Here is a 16,198-nt window from a genome sequence, read left to right as displayed (position 1 = left end):
GTTTCCTTCTTTACTTCCCTTAGGGGTATGGCTTCAGCCCACTTGGAGAAGTAATATGTTACAGCTAGGATGTAAGCTTCTCCTGCAGATGACTTTGGAGTAATAAGTCCTACGACGTCCAATCCCCATGCATTGAATGGCCATGAAGCAGCTGTAGGGTGTAATGGTTTAGGAGGTTGATGTATGAAGTTGGCGTGGAATTGGCAGGCTTGGAACCTTTTGGCATGTTCCAGGTAGTCTTTCACCATGCTTGGCCAGTATTAACCCATTCTGTTGAGATGGAAATGTAGCTTTGGTCCAGGTTGATGTGCCCTGCATACGCCTGAGTGTGCTTCTTCCATGGCTTGATTGGCTTCTTCCTCACCTAAGCATCTCAGAAGTACTCATTCAAAAGAGTGTCGGTATAGTGTTTCTTTGTAGTAGAGAAAGCGAGGTGCTTGTTGACGTATTTCAGAGCGGTGTTTAGGATCATCTGGAAGTTTTCCATACTCCAAGTAGTCGATCAACAGTTGTCTCCACTCTTCAACATTAATTGGAAGTACTGAGATGACATTTGTATCATCCAGTAGCATTTCGGTGACGAGCGAGATCACCTATCTTTGGCAAACTGGCACGTCTGCAGCTTCGTCTTCTCCTAGTGTCATGCTTGAAGCTAGGTTGGCGAGAGCGTCTGCCATTTGATTTTCTTTTCGTGGCACATGTTCTAGTGTCACAGTTTTAAACTTGTGTAGCAGTTGAGTTGCCAGCTTGAAGTATGGGACGAGATCATCTTTCCTCACCTCATATTCAGTTAAGAGTTGATTGATTATGAGCTTGGAGTCGCCAAATACCTCAAGGGTTGTGATTCCCATGTTGATCGCCATTTGGAGCTCGATGATCAATGCTTGGTACTCAGCAACGCTGTTGGAGCATAATTAGCTTAGTTGAAAAGAATAAGGTAATATTTGCCTTTGTGACAACATGAATACTACTTCTGCCCCCGCTCCGTCTGCTCGTGCAGATTTGTCGAAGAACATCATCCATGTCGGGAAGATGTCGATATAGAACACCTCTTCGTCAGGCAAGTCGTCTGAGATTTTCCAATCAACTGGGATTGGGTGATTGGCAAGAAAGTCTGCTAGCGCTTATCCCTTAACGGCTTTAGCTGGGACGTAGATGATCTCATACTGGTTAAGAAGCAACACCCACTTAGCAAGTCGCCCTGTCAAAACTGGTTTGGACATGACGTATTTGACCGGGTCAGCTTTAGCAACCAAGTAGATGGTGTAAGCATGCATGTAATGCCTGAGCTTCTGGATAGCGAACACCAAGGCAAGGCACATCTTTTCTATTAAGGAGTAATTCAACTCAGCGCCAGTGAAAGTTCGGCTGAGGTAGTAGAGCGCTCATTCTTTCTGGGATTCATTCTCTTGTGCCAAAAGTGCTCCAACTGAACTTTCCTGAGCAGCGATGTATAATATGAGCGATTTCCTTGGCACAGGCGCCCCCATAATAGGTGGACTTGATAAATACTTTTTTATGCTTTCAAAAGCATTGTGGCATGCTTCGTCCTATACGAACGGAACATCCTTCTTCATGAGTCGACTAAACGGTTGACAACGCCCTGCAAGGTTGGAGATGAAGCGTCTGATGAAGGCTAGTCGCCCTTTTAGACTTTTCAGCTCGTGCAGGTTTCTTGGCTCATGCATGCTTTGAATGGCCTTAATCTTTGATTGGTCCAGTTTAATGCCACGGTGCTTGACAATGAACCCAAGGAACTTTCCAAAGGTGACGCCAAATGCACATTTTAACGGGTTCATCTTGAGGTTGTATTTTTGCAGCCTTTCGAACACTATTCGTAAATCCTTCAAGTGATCTGATCTTTTCTTTGTCTTTACCACCACATTGTCTACATAACACTCTACATTTTTGTGTAGCATGTCATTAAAGATTTTCTGCATTGCGCGTTGATATGTAGCTCCAGCGTTCTTTAGACCAAAGGGCATCACCTTGTAACAGTATCCCTTTTGGGGTGCAAAAGGCTGTTAGTTCCTCGTCTTCGAGAGCCATGTGAATTTGATTGTATCCAGAAGAGCCGTCCATGAATGACAGTGCCTTATGACCAGTGGTTGCGTCTACCATGATTTCGATGATTGGCAAGGGGAAGTCATCCTTTGGGTAAGCATCGTTGAGGTCTCGAAAGTCTACGCAAACACGTATTTGTCTAGATTTCTTAAGGACAATGACGATGTTGGAGATCCATTTAGGGTATTGCACCTCTCGAATGAAGCCTGCTTCGATAGTGCCTTTGAGTTTGCTTTATCGGTCGTGTTCTAGGCTTGACTGCAAGATGATGCACAATGATGACAGGATTAAGGTCGGGCATTTCCTTGTAGGTCTAAGCAAATACGTCTTTGTACTCTAGTAGCAGTTGGTAATACTCCTCTATCTCATCTGCACTTAGCAGCGCACTTATGAAGATAGGTTTCAGCTCCTCTTTCATGCCTAAGTTGAGCTCCTTGAGATCATCAACCATGGCTTGCCCCCTCCCCCCCCGTCCTCAAGTTGTGGTGGTGCAGCAGTGATGTCTTCCTTAAGGATTTCATCTTCTTTGCCTTCTTGGATTGTGATGGGGAAGACGTCTTGGACTTCCTCTTCAGTGTCGTCCCTTCGGGCTTGTTGGCGTGAAGGTTGGCCAGTGTGGATGATGGTGCGCCTTTTCACTTTCAATGATCTAATTGTGTCAACCTCTAAGATTGCTTGGAGCTTCATCCTTGAAGGAATAGAGCTTCAAACATCATCTTTTCCTGCCAGATCGTCGAGTTTTTCTTTCATTAGCGTTGTCTCCCTCTTTCTAGAAGGCTTCTTGTTATCTTCAAGTTTTTCCAAAGCTGACCAGCGCGGAGGAGAGCTAGCCGTGTTGCTTTGTTTGTTAGGTTTTGACAACCTTTTGAAAACAGAGCTTTGGGATGTTGGCATGCTAAGTCTCTTGAAAACAGAGGTTTGGTCTTGACCACCAATGCGATCAAGTGTCGAAATTCAGGCCTTGAACGATTCATCTTATCGAAGACTGACATCCGAGGGGCGGACTTAAGTTCTCCTTGATGTTGTTCAATGCTCACGCTGATATGTTAAGTGCTAGCACTTTTCGCTTTGCTTGAAATCTTCATGGGTGCATTCGGTGTGAAGCCAAGTCCAGCTTTGTTGTTGTCAATTTCGTAACCATGCTTCTTCAATTTCTTTTGAGTCTCGGTGAGGTCACGTTCTTTGTCATTGACGGTGTTTGAAACCTTCTTTTCAGGATTCGAAAAAGAAGCGAAGTCGTACCCAGCCTTCGACATGAGTTTGTAGGCGTTTGGATCAAAACCTTCTTTGGTCCTCTTGGTTGGAAGAAAGCTTGGTTCCACCCCTTTTGGCAGAGCTTTTATGAAGCCTTGTGGTAGTCCTACAACCTTAGCGTCGCTAGTTATGTTAGAGGTAAAATTGCATTCATCTTGAGCAACTTTACATCATCCTTGTACCACTATGCATCGGCTTTGCTTACTTCAGTTTCAAACGGGGATTGACCATTCTTTGTTCTCGACATTGGGATGTATCAGAAAACAGGTATGCTTGGTCCATTTGAGGGTGTCCTATTCCTTTTGGTTGTTACAGGTTTAGCAGGCTCATCATCATTTTTACTTGAAGATGTCGTAGCTTCTCCTTCTTGCTTTTTAGGCATGGCTTGCCACTTCTGCTTTTTAGGTGTTGCTTTACCCATGGATTTGATCTCTTCTGGAAGAGCTTCGGGCACCATGTGTTCGCCCATGTAGAACTTGGTGTCTGCGAGGTGTGATTCGACTTCGGTGAATGGCTTGGTATCATCTTGGATCACTTTTACTCCTTCACAGTAGAATTTTAAGCATTGGTGGAGGGTGGATGGCACTACTCCATTCCCGTGGATCCAAGGCCTTCATAGGAGCAAGCTATAGGAGGTTCTTGCATCAATCACGTGGAATATTATGCTTGATTTGAGTTCACCAATGGTCATTTCTACTCGGATCATGCACATCGCCCTTTGTCCTCCTTGGTTAAAACCCTAGATCAGCAGACGGCTTAGGGACAGTTCATCCACCTTGATGCCGATCGTGGTCATTGTTGACTTTGGCATGATGTTTATGGCCGATCCACCATCCACAAGCATGCGGTTGACTTTATGCTCCTTTACATGCCCAGATACAAATAGATGACGGTTGTGAGGCTTGGATACTAACAGCAAGTCTTCATCAGTGAAGTAGATTGCGTCCTGGGCAGCACAACAAGCGGCATACTCATATGGTCGAAGTTTCAAGTCTTCGTCCTTGCTTTCTTGCGCTTTGTGGTCATTGGGTCTTTGCAAGATTGCTGCTAGTGCTCTTTGCATTTTCTTTGGCAATCGTAGCACTTCCTCGATGCTAACGTGTATCGGCCTTCTTTGGGTGTGAGGGCAATTTCTCCCTCAATGGCGATGGCTTTGCCCTTTGAAGGTTCTTCCATTTCTACTTCAACCATGTGACATGCAGCGATAGTGCACTGTTGGAAAAAGTTCTTCGGGAAGTACTCGTGTAAGGAGACAGGAATGCGTGGCTCTTGCTCCATAGGTTCCCCAACATACGTTGGCTTAGTAGCTTTTACGTTTCTTTTGGGCTTCCTACTATTGCAGCGACGGTGCTTCCTCGCTTGTTCCACCTTTGGCCTTGTGGCTTGTGGTTTTGGTTTCCTTGTTTTTTTGTAAGTCACCAATGTCCATCCTTCTTTATCATCGGTATGTGCATCTTGGTCGCTTGCCCCTAGTGATGGTTGTGTCGAAGGTGCTGTGTAGCTTGAGCATTAGTGGGAATGGTCAAATGTCGCTTGGAGAGGTACGGGATTGAATGATCCAAACGTAATTGTAGTAGTATGTGTTGCTGCCGTGTCTTCAAGGTCGAGCTCAATTTGCCCTTGTTGCGCTAGCTTCATGATAAGTTCTTTAAGGATGAAGCACTTGCCAATAGGATGGCTCACGATAAGATGGTATTTGCAGTACCTAGGATTGTTTACTCGATTCATCTCTTCAAGGTGCTTGCATTCCGGTAACTCGATCACCTTCTTTTTCAGCAAATCGTTTAACATTGCATCCATGTCTGAGTCAGGAAAAGGGTACGCCTTCTGCTTCAATTCCCTCAAGGTGCTTCTGTACCTATCTTGGGTGCGAGGAGGCTCACCTCTCTTTATCTCATTTGCTTTGGTTTTGGAAGAGATCTTGATAGGCGCAGAGGAGGTCTTGATGGGCGCAGTGTTGACAGTGAATGCTTCCTTGGGGGGCTTCTTCCCGGTTTTGTCTACATTTGGGGAGAACACCTTATCCTTCTTGAAGTCGGTGATTGGCTCTTTCTTGCCGTGATTGGCAACACTTAGCTCTATGTCGTGGGAACGAGTTGCCAGCTCTTCGAACGTTCTTGGTTTTATGCCTTGAATGATGTAATGTAACCCCAGTGCATGCCTTGAACGCACATCTCAATGTCGGAGGTTTCAGAAAGCCGATCTTTGCAATCCAGACTTAACGAATGCCATCTATTGATGTAGTCGACGACAGGTTCATCCTTCCACTGTTTCGTACTGGTCAGCTCCAACATGCTTACGGTGCGACGCGTACTGTAGAAGCGGTTAAGGAATTCCCTTTCTAGCTAATCCCAACTATTGATAGATTCGGGCTCGAGGTTAGTGTACCAGTCAAATGCATTACCTTTCAGCGAGCGCACAAACTGCTTGACGAGGTAGTCTCTTTCCGTCCCAGCATTGTTGCAGGTTTCAATGAAATGGGCGACATGTTGTTTTGGGTTTCCCTTTCCATCGAACTGCACGAATTTTGGTGGTTGATAACCCTTCGGCATCTTCAAATCGTCTATCTTTTTGGAGTAAGGCTTTGAGTATAGTACGGAGTTATGTGAGCTTCCTTCGTACTACGCTTTGATGGTGCTGGCGACCATCTCCTGCAGTTGCTGGATAAAAATAGATCTCATGAGTGCCGTTGCTTGGTCCGGCTCCGGCTTCACATCGGCTTTCTCCACCGGATGCTCATCTTCTTCCTCAACACCTCCTTTTAGTGGATTACCCTTTAGGTCTGGTTTCTCGTCTTGTTGCAGCTCTAATTGGTTAACGAGTGCAGGGATTTGTGAGTCTTTTTCTGCCAGAGTCCGTGTTAGCCTTACGATCGCTTCATTCATATGAGCCAGCAGCTGCTCATCGGATTGAAGTCACTCCAGTGGTCATGACTTGCATGATTGAGCTGTCACTTAAGTCGGCATCGAAAAACATGGAACCAAAGTACTTCCTTGGGCTTTCCTCCCTTGGCGCCCTTAGCGAGGCCAGGGTGATCACAGGTTCGTGCCTCAGGTGCTCTTGTTCATTCAGCGGAGTTGATGCAGGGGTGGAAAATGATGTAGAAAGAGCTCTTGCCTTGCTTTGAGTTGTGACACCCGAAGTGACACCACCTGCAGTGATAACGCTTTTGTTCCTTGCATTGGTTGCGAGAACAACTTGAGCCTTCTTTGATGCCATTTGTGCTTTTTGCGGATTCAAAGATAGAGATGAGAGGTAGAGAAAATCCCACTGGGTGTGCCAAATTTGTAAACACGAATTTTCCTGAAACGAAAGAGACAAGAACATGTTTACAAAATAATATTTGTATTAATGATTTAGGGGTTACAATCTCTTCTACAAATTTAGCCTCTGATTCGATCTTCGTAATGTGTATATTTGTGGATTGTGCTGTTGATCCAAAGGCCTTTGAGGCTTGATCTTAGGATGAAAAAGTGATGAATGATGAACGCTTTCTTCAATGGGGGCGTCGATGCTTGATTTTGAATTATGGAAGTTCTTCAAGGGTCGTTGGGGATTAATCTTGAAAGAGGAAGTTCTTCAAGGGCCGTTGGGGCTTGATCTTGAATGAAATTTGACGAAGAACGAAGAGAGTTTTCTTGATCCTTCGGGATTTACTTGGGAACTTTGAAGTTTCAAAGCTTCAAGGTTTTGGTGTGAGGTGAATTGGTTATGAATTGGTGTCCCAAAATGAATGCCTTAGCTTCCTATTTATAGAATTCCAAAACTTGATTTTTTATTTATTTAAATAATCAGATGAAATAAATCATTTCTGCCAAGTGTTGACACATGTTATGTTTGATGACTTTTATGATGATTCTCGATTTTTCGTTGAGTCACACGCTATGTGTAAAATTTATGTGACACGTGAACGTTGAAATTTTAATTATTGATCAACATTTATTTCACCGAAATTTCGATGTCTACACACATAATTAATCAATCCCCTTTAATTATGAAAAATTAATTTGTAAAATAAAACCACAATGAGGAGTTGTTCAAAGAATCAAAATAGTTTTCCTTATCCTAGTAAATGCATGGTGAAACCTTTTCTGCATGCACTAAATGACTTCGGATAAAAACAAACAAAAACACCTTCTGGATAACGATAACGGATAACCCTTTGGTTCTTGAAAAACAAGGCAAAAATATGTTACCACCAAAAGTTAAAAGGTAAAACAATGAAACTAATTAGTCCCCAAGCTCCATTGGCGGATCCATTAAGGGGCAAGGGGGGTTAGCTGGCCCCCTGAACTTCGATGAACGTCTATAGATACTTTAGGTGCTGACCTTCCGAATTTTGGTGAATATCCATGGATACCTTGAGTGTTGCCCTTTTGAAGATTATAGTTGGCTTCATAATTGGGTGTTGCCCATGAATGTCCATGAATACCTTGGGTGTTGCCCCTTTCATACATTAACATGTCTGTAGTATGCATTTTCAAATGACTTCAGGCCTACCAAGACTCGATGAAATGACGATATGCATGTTATATCTGGTACCCCTAATATTATTTACTGGATCCGCCACTGGCAAGCTCCCAAGTGAAAATCTGTTCTTTTTTTTTTTTGTCGAAAGAAAATCTGTTCTAATTAATAAATAATTATTTGGTATAAGATATCTTTTTTTTTCCTTTTGTGTAAGAAATCGGTTATGAAATTAAGTAAGAATTAATAAAACATGTCAAAAAGATTTGCAGACTTACCGTTAGAGGAATGCCAAGCACAGCGAACAGAGACAATGCATCGGCCTTGATACCGGCAGGTGGCAGAGGCAGCTCAACTCCGATGTGACCGTGTCGGCTGGCCTCAGCCAATTTAGTGATTAAAACAGTCAAGGCCATGCAGATGGCGAGCAAGAAGTTGACAACAACCCACAATCTCTTGACCCCACCAACCCAACGGCCGAGATGCTCGACCCCGAGAGACATGAACCTTAAAAGGACAGAGTTTAACGAGAGGCCGAGTGAACCGGCCCTCACCCCCAAATCGTACAGTCTCCCTTTACCGAACTGGCCGGAGTACACCTCATTTCCCATCCAGTCAAGGTTGAACAATAAGAACGGGAACAACGCAATCCAGTTCAAACACGTCACCAAAAGCAACACCAGCATTGGCCTTTGCAACTCCTTGAGGCCCCAATCATTTGGCCAAAAAAAGGGCACCTTCGGAGTTGTCGTTGACTCCTCATTCGGCTTGTCTGGAGCAACGTCGGTGGTGGTTTCCCTGACGATGGTGAGGGCCAGTGTACGGTGAGGGTGATGAGGAGGGCTATGGAGAGGAAGAAGCAGCTCTTGAGATTAGTGCAGTAAATGTCGCAGGCTTTGGTCTTGGTGAAGGGGAACATTTTGTGGAGGTTGTTGACAAGAGTATTGAATCCACCACAAATCTCTCCACCACATCTGCTGTCTAAACGTAATCCCACCATTCTCTCTATATTGTTTTATGTAAATAATCAAGAGTTATTAGTTACCTTTTATGTTGGACAAAGTTAACTACATGCTTGTATATATCTTGTATCAATATGATAAACAAAATTAAGGAATTTATTCATAATACAGAACTGCTTCTTTCTGTCACTATCTATTTCTCTATATGGTATCATCTTTTCTCACAAGCTAACGCTTCCCAACGTTCGATCCTCTATACGCCCTCACCACCCCAACCCTCCACTGCCTCCTTTGATTCATCTCCTTCTTCACCCATGGCTGCATATAATGCTTCCCTCCTCACCACATTCAACATCTCCCACACCATCAATACTCCCATGAACCGAAATAATTATCTCAGTTGGCGATCTCAATTTTTCGACATTCTTGAAATTCATGGTCTGGAAGATGTCGTGACCACCAATACCAAACCTCCCAAGAAGCTTGATGATGGATCTCTTAATCCGAATTATTCTGAGGACAAACTTGTCCTCAGTTGGATCAAGTCTACTTGCTCACCCTATATCCGCTATGTACTGCTTCCTTGCGCCTACGCTTTCGATGCTTGGTCTCTTCTGGAAAAGCGTTTGTCTCCTGTCTCCAAGACTTACATCTGCACCCTTCGTGAACAACTCCGCACTCTTAAAAATGATTCAAAGAAGTCCATGTCTGACTATTTGCTACATGCCAAAAGCCTTGCGGATTCACTTACTGCTGCTGGATCCGTTATTTCTGATGAAGAACTCATTGAAAGCTTCTTGGACGGTCTTGGTCCCGAATATAAAGAGTTTACAATAGCTGTTCATCTTCGGTCTTCTCTCTCCTACGATGACTGCTACGACCTACTCCTTCAAGAATAACATCTCATAAAAAAGATGTCCACTCTCTCCTTGTCCAGTAGCGTTGTTTTTGCTGCCTCTCGTCGCCGTACTGGTTCGTCAAATTCTGCCCATAATGGTCACCGATCCTTTTCCTCACCTCACTCTTTTGGACAAGGCAATGGTCGTGGTCGACATTGGCGCTCTTCTAATCAAAACCGTCAAGCCAACTGGAATCCTCCTCGGCCTAACCCCAGTCCATCGCACGACACTCGACCACCTCTTCTTCCAACCCCGTCGCTGCCACCTAAGCCACCCACATTTGAATATGATGGCTACTGTCAACTTTGCGAAGAATATGGTCACAAAGCCCGCCAGTGTCCCACTCAAGGAAACTTTGCCTACTTAGCGACTGCGGACTCTCCCTCGCCAACACCTTGGGTGGTTGATTCCGGCGCCACAAATCACATGACCAATGATCCTTCCGCTCTCAAACAAATCCCAACCATACACAGGTACCGATACTATTGTTGTGGGCAACGGCCATCACTTGCCTATATCTCATATCGGAAAATCCTCCATTTCTAGTTTACATGGACCTATGTTGCTAAAAGATGTGTTATATGTCCTTGCTATTAAGAAGAACTTATTATCCCTTCGTCGTTTTTGTTATGACAATCACTGTTTTTTTGAGATTGATGATCGTTCTTTTCGTGTGAAAGACAAGAAAACGGGCCAACTCCTTCTGATCGGGCATAACTATGGCGAACTTTACTATATTAGAGCTGCTCCTCACGTTACTCCAAAGCTTGTGTTTTATGGCGAACGGACGACTAGCGATGTGTAGCATGCTCGCTTGGGTCACCCATCCACTGCTATATTTCAAGTTTTGGCAAATAAGTACCATATCCCCATTAGTGGTACACTTTCATCTAATAAAAAATGTCATATTTGTCCACTAGGCAAGGCATGTCGCCTTCCGTTTTCTTCTCGGACGTCCACAGCTCCATCTCCTTTAGACGTCTTACATCTTGATGTATGGGGCCCCGCTCCTGTTGTGTCTAATTTTGGCTACAAGTACTATTTATCTATGGTGGATGATTATTCAAGATTTGTGTGGTTGTTCCCTCTTGTTCGTAAGTCCGATGTCATGACTACCTTTGTTACTTTCAAACGCATAATTGAAAATCGTTTGAATCGCACTATTAAAGTATTACAAACGGATGGTGGTGGTGAATTCACTAGCCTTGCATTTCGGCATTTTCTTCGTGATCATGGCATAACACACCAATTCTCTTGCCCACATATGCCACAACAAAACGGTATAGTTGAGCGCAAACATCGCCATGTTACCAAAATGAGACTATGTCTCCTTGCTCAATCTCATCTCCCGCAAACTTTTTGGGTGGAGGCCTTCACAACTGCCGCACCAAACGCGGTACTATTCGTACCTCCTCCCCCTGGAACGGGTTTGTTCCACGTCTGTGGAACACAATGTTTTACCATTTTAAGACAAATATACCCCATGTCTTTTTCAAAAATTACACCTTCGTTCCGTCCCGTCCCGTCTCGTTCCGTCCCGTCTGCGTACCAAACGCACCCTTAAGAGCACACAAGACTTTTGTTGAATATCAGAGTGCGAAATAAATAAAACTACAAAATAATAAAAATATTATTAAACAAACTGAGAATGCCGAAACGGCTATAAAACCCTAAGAGATTACATTGTGACTAACTTGTTCTCGACTGAATAACAAACATGCTATTTATAATAAACTAACCATAATCCTAAAAGGTAAGAAATCAGAACCTTAATGATAACGGGCTAAGCCAAAAAAACCCAATATTCAAATAAACCAAAATACTAATATTTTCCAACAACCTTCACATAGACGGTGTCCTTGGCTGTTAGAGAAAGTTTGAATTTATATCTTTAATTGTACAATTAACAAATGTTAATAAATTAAATGGTTCCACTACTAGACATAATTGGATCCACTCCGGATGTCCGGAGCCTAGGGATCAAATCATTTGAGCCGTTAATTGGTGTGTAAAAGAAATCAAAGCCGTTGATTTTGTATGGTGGGCCAGGAAAATGAATTAATGGGAATCGTTGGATTGAATTTGTGTGGCCCAGATGAATTGATCCCTAGGCTCTAGACACTAAAGTCTGGAGCGGATCCAATTCCCTACTAGACTAATAGTTGCAACATACTTTTTTGTGATAACATTCTCACACATGTTGTGCTTGATACGTGGTAAGGAATCCGGATCCTCGCCGGATGCTCTTTATGAGGATTCCAGGAATCCGTGAATCGTGTTCGTTTAAAATTAAACACAAACAGTACTTGACAAAAACTAACCGCACGATATAAAATGAACGGACACTATTCAAAAATTCTCACAATCCTCATAAAAAAAAATCCGGAGAAGATCCTGTTCGCGTGGTGAGGGACAAGTTGGAGAGAAACATTGGTTTTATAATACCAAATTGTTGGCTCGTCTCTGAAATCTTTACAGGATGAAATTTGCGAGACTTACGTCAACTTCATGATGAGTTTTTATTCTCTTCTTTACTTACATTGAACCAATGGTAATAATTCATTTAGCATACAAAAGTTAGAGTTGTACAGCTTCTGCCTTCCAGATCTTGTATGGTGGGCTTCCTGATCTTGTTGCCAATCTCCACTCACACCTGACACCTAAGACTACAGAGCCAGGTTATATATATATATATTTTTTTTTTTTTGGAAACGAATAAAAATGTTCATTTAACCCAGTTTTTAACATAAGGAAAATGTCAAGCACATAAGACATATATTCAGAAAGTAACGTTTATGCCTACAAAAACCTCAGATATCATTATCTGTAAATTCATCTGGGTGGTATTGCACATCGACAAATCAAAACAGCTCTCCCACTAGTACACGATTCTGACTGCAAGAAAAAATATTCAAAAAGAGCACTCACACTCCAGACTTCCGCAATTCAGCAGCCCCGTGTGCAAAGTGACATCTTTCTCCAAAGGTGCAAGTCCCCTTGGTAAAATTATCACATAGTTTCGTCTTATAGTTACTTCTGGGAGGGGCTGGGGCTCCTCGGCCTCCTCCTCCACCTCCTCCTCCTCCTGGAGCCTTTCCAGGGCCAGAGGTTGAAACAGTCGCAATTAGCTCGCTTACCATGGCACTAGCTTGCTGAATCTGTTCAAAGGTCCCCTCAAGTTCAATGTTCCTGAGATTGGGATTTGACTCATGGTCCCGGATTGAAAGCTTGGCTCCTGTCCGGAGACAAATCTGCTTCGAATGCACACCACCCTTCCCAATTATGGCTCCTGCATGTGAAGCATCCACACTGATTTTTGCTGTAGATGAGGCACCAAAGCTAGATGCAGGGCCTGCCAGGTGTGGCTCCATCCAATTACCCATACGGCCTGGACCAGGTCCCATGGCACGAGGATCATCGTGGGACTGAGCAAGAGGCTTGCCGAGTTCCCACTCACCATGAGCAAAATGACATTTGTCACCAAATTTGCAGCCTTCAGGAGAATTATATTTAGTACATATGCGTGATTTAACTCCAGATGAATTGGATCCATTGGAATGGGATGGTGGGCCAGGAATGTTCCTAGGTGGTGGAGGAGCAGGCGCCAGATTCATCATTTGAGCTACGGCATTGTAACCTCCAGGAACGTAGTGCAGAAAATGGCAACTCTCACCAAAAGGACATCCAGCAGTGCTGCAACCAGAATCATAGAGTTCAATACTCAGATGACCATGAACAATTAGTAACTTTTATCTACAAACACACATGGAAGCTCAGGCTGACAGTGTTCACTCAATTTGAAGCAAAGTAATAAGGTTAAACAGTCTACAGTTCCTCCTAGCATTGTCAAGTACTGACAGAGTATCACTGTACAGGTAAAGATGAATTTCATAAAAAGTTTTAGATGACACAAAATAGTTGACCAGATAAATCACATCCCTCCATTTGCACAAAAATCACAAATCCATAAACCTGATACCAACGACATCGAATTGAGAATACAATTCAATCTAAATTCAAACAAGAAAAATTCAGGAACACACACACGTATATATTTATATATAGATTATAAGATGAATTATAGATCTTAGTACAATAAGATATGGTAAGGCAACTGATCAAGAACCCATTATGTGTGTTACAAAGACTCCTGTAGTCGAAACATTACTGATTTGACATTACTGATTTGCAGGCACCCACAAGCTATTTAGGTGCTCAAATTTTCATATGTTGGCTCATTTTGATTTCAAAATTTGGTTCCTAGATTCTTTGAGTATTATTTAAACGGCTAAGTTTATAAAGCGTTTCAGAATAATTGCAAAGCAATATATACAATTTGCAAGAATCGTGTAATTCAAACTCGGAACCTATAACTGAGAAAAAAGACGGTCACTAACAAAAGATCAGAGATTCTGTAAGATTGTAGAGAGCCCCAATCAATCTTCCCTCCATTCCCATTGTATAGGCACAAAGATGAAGACAAAAGAAGGAAAAAGAAAGAAAAGCCTCTCAACTACAAAATAATATTTGGAGCTAATATCAAAATTTTTTTTTTCATTGGACAAGTGCCTCGTATCATTGTGACTGAAGTATGTTATCTATGAGCTAAGTTTTCTATGCGATAAGAAGAACAGACACCTTCATATCTATCCAATGTTGTGATCAAGAGCTTAAACAAAAGGTATGGGAAATTAACTCACAATTTAGCATAAATGGGTTGGTGCAAGTTGTGATATCTGAGTTGAACGGTACAACAGCTTAAAATTTTTACAAAAATCCAGAAAATGTACCATTCAATTATATCTTACCAATGTTTGAGATAAAACGAGAACATTAATTGAGCTACAAGGTACAGTGCAGATAATTTACATGCAATGCTCAATCTCATTATATTTCATTAGGGTGAAATGTGGTCTAGTGAATGATTATCCATGTAGTTCATAAATAAATCAGTTTTCTGTTACACGGAATTTGTCAACTTCATTCAACCAAAGCGAAGTGTGTACCTGTATAACAACTATGAACTCCCAGTTCATTAGTGCAATTATAAGATTTCATTTTGTAACAACTGTAAGTTGAAATTTTATAAAATCGTACAACAGCCTTAAAATTGATAAGATAAATTTCATGATATTTACTTAGATGAGAAAGATTTGAACCTGAAAAATTTGGTGCATGGCTTCGATTTGCTTCCTACACCAGTTGAAAAGGACTCCAATTCTGTTACAAAACATTAATTACTTTCTCTCAGTTACATTTTCTCCTGATCCTTAATCCAATTGTTGTAGAGCATCTCAAACTCATTTAAAAGTTTGAACCAAAGCGATAGAAAGATTAAAATTAGTCACCTGTATAACCCTAGTCCAAATAATCCAAGTACAACATGATTTTATTTAAATAGATTAACCATCAAATTCAACACGATTATTCTGTGTTTTATCAAGCATGTTTAACTTCCGTAAACGACCTAGCACATCGAAAGCAACTTCATTTGAAGGACATAAACTTGGGGTCATTATGAAAGAACACAAACTACCAAAAACATAAAAATTCAGAAATTACCAATATTTAAGAAAAACCCAGAAACAATAACACATCAAGTGAACATCTCAAACAGTCTAAATTCTGAAACACATCATAGATATTTGAAATACATTCCACATCCAATAAACCCAAATTGCAGAAAAGAATCAGGAATCTTTATGCAGCAAAGGGAATTTCAAGCTTCAGAAACTTTCTCAGCAACCAAACAGAAAATGGAAAAAAAAATAGTAGGAAAACTACAACAACAAAAAAAAGAAGATAAAACTAACGAAAAAAACAGTGAATTCCCCAAATTCACAAGAAACAGAGTGAGAGAAAGCAAAGAGCGAACCTTGCTTGTTCTTCTTGAAGCCGCCATTAGAGTGAAAGCCGCCACCTTCATGTCGACCTCTTTTACGAGTATCCATTATTCCAGAACCCAGATCGAGATCCAAAACGAATCCAACCCACTACAAAACGACGACCGAGAGAGCACAGAAACAATGAAAGAATCCCTAGATTTCTGCTACAGAAAACCCTAGAGAGAGGATTAGAGAAGAAGAAACACAGAAAGGAAAACCCTAGCCCAAACCCTAACCCTAGAAGAAAGGTACTGGAAGTGGAAGAGGAAGAACAGCAGCTGTTGGAGGGATAAAAAAAAAAAAAAAAAGTGGCTTCGAATATGAGAGTGGGAAAGTCCAGAGCTTTGGGATATTATTTATTATATCATCAACTATTTATTTTTATTTTATTAAAATATCAAGAAATTACCTTAATAAATATTTGTACATGATAATATTTTTTTAATAAATATTTAGTAATTTTTTAAAAAAAATGAAAATTAGGGTTCCGCTTGTTGCCGCCAATATGCTGGGTTTGCTGACGTAAGCTCGAATCTAATTACTTACCCTTTTCTCATTTTATTACTCACAAAAAAAACTAAAACAAATTCACTGAATTTTGTTTTCTGATAGATGATAAAACAGATTGGTAATATGGAACAAGTTAATAACGTAAAAACATTATAAA

At 41.7% G+C, this 16,198-nt stretch overlaps 1 protein-coding gene and 1 long non-coding RNA gene across 2 annotated transcripts; both read right to left on the bottom strand.

The window, feature by feature from the left end:
- Positions 1-6,644: 6,644 nt before the first annotated feature.
- On the bottom strand, positions 6,645-10,996 carry LOC103449705 (uncharacterized). The gene is made up of 2 exons (XR_011574253.1): positions 8,064-10,996; positions 6,645-7,910 (listed from the first exon to the last, which is right to left on the bottom strand). It is a non-coding gene; the product is annotated as an uncharacterized lncRNA (long non-coding RNA).
- Positions 10,997-12,368: 1,372 nt separating this feature from the next.
- Positions 12,369-15,882, bottom strand: LOC103449706 (zinc finger CCCH domain-containing protein 36-like). Its single transcript, XM_008389036.4, has 3 exons — positions 15,522-15,882; positions 14,806-14,866; positions 12,369-13,339 (listed from the first exon to the last, which is right to left on the bottom strand). Exons 1-3 carry the CDS (start codon positions 15,595-15,597, stop codon positions 12,571-12,573), a joined length of 906 nt encoding a protein of 301 aa, XP_008387258.2. The 5' UTR covers positions 15,598-15,882; the 3' UTR covers positions 12,369-12,570.
- Between the last annotated feature and the right edge of the window lie 316 nt (positions 15,883-16,198).

The sequence above is a fragment of the Malus domestica genome, chromosome 12 (assembly GCF_042453785.1).
Source record: "Malus domestica chromosome 12, GDT2T_hap1".
In the NCBI taxonomy this organism is placed as follows: domain Eukaryota; kingdom Viridiplantae; phylum Streptophyta; class Magnoliopsida; order Rosales; family Rosaceae; genus Malus; species Malus domestica.
This window is presented reverse-complemented; position numbering and strand designations above follow the sequence as displayed.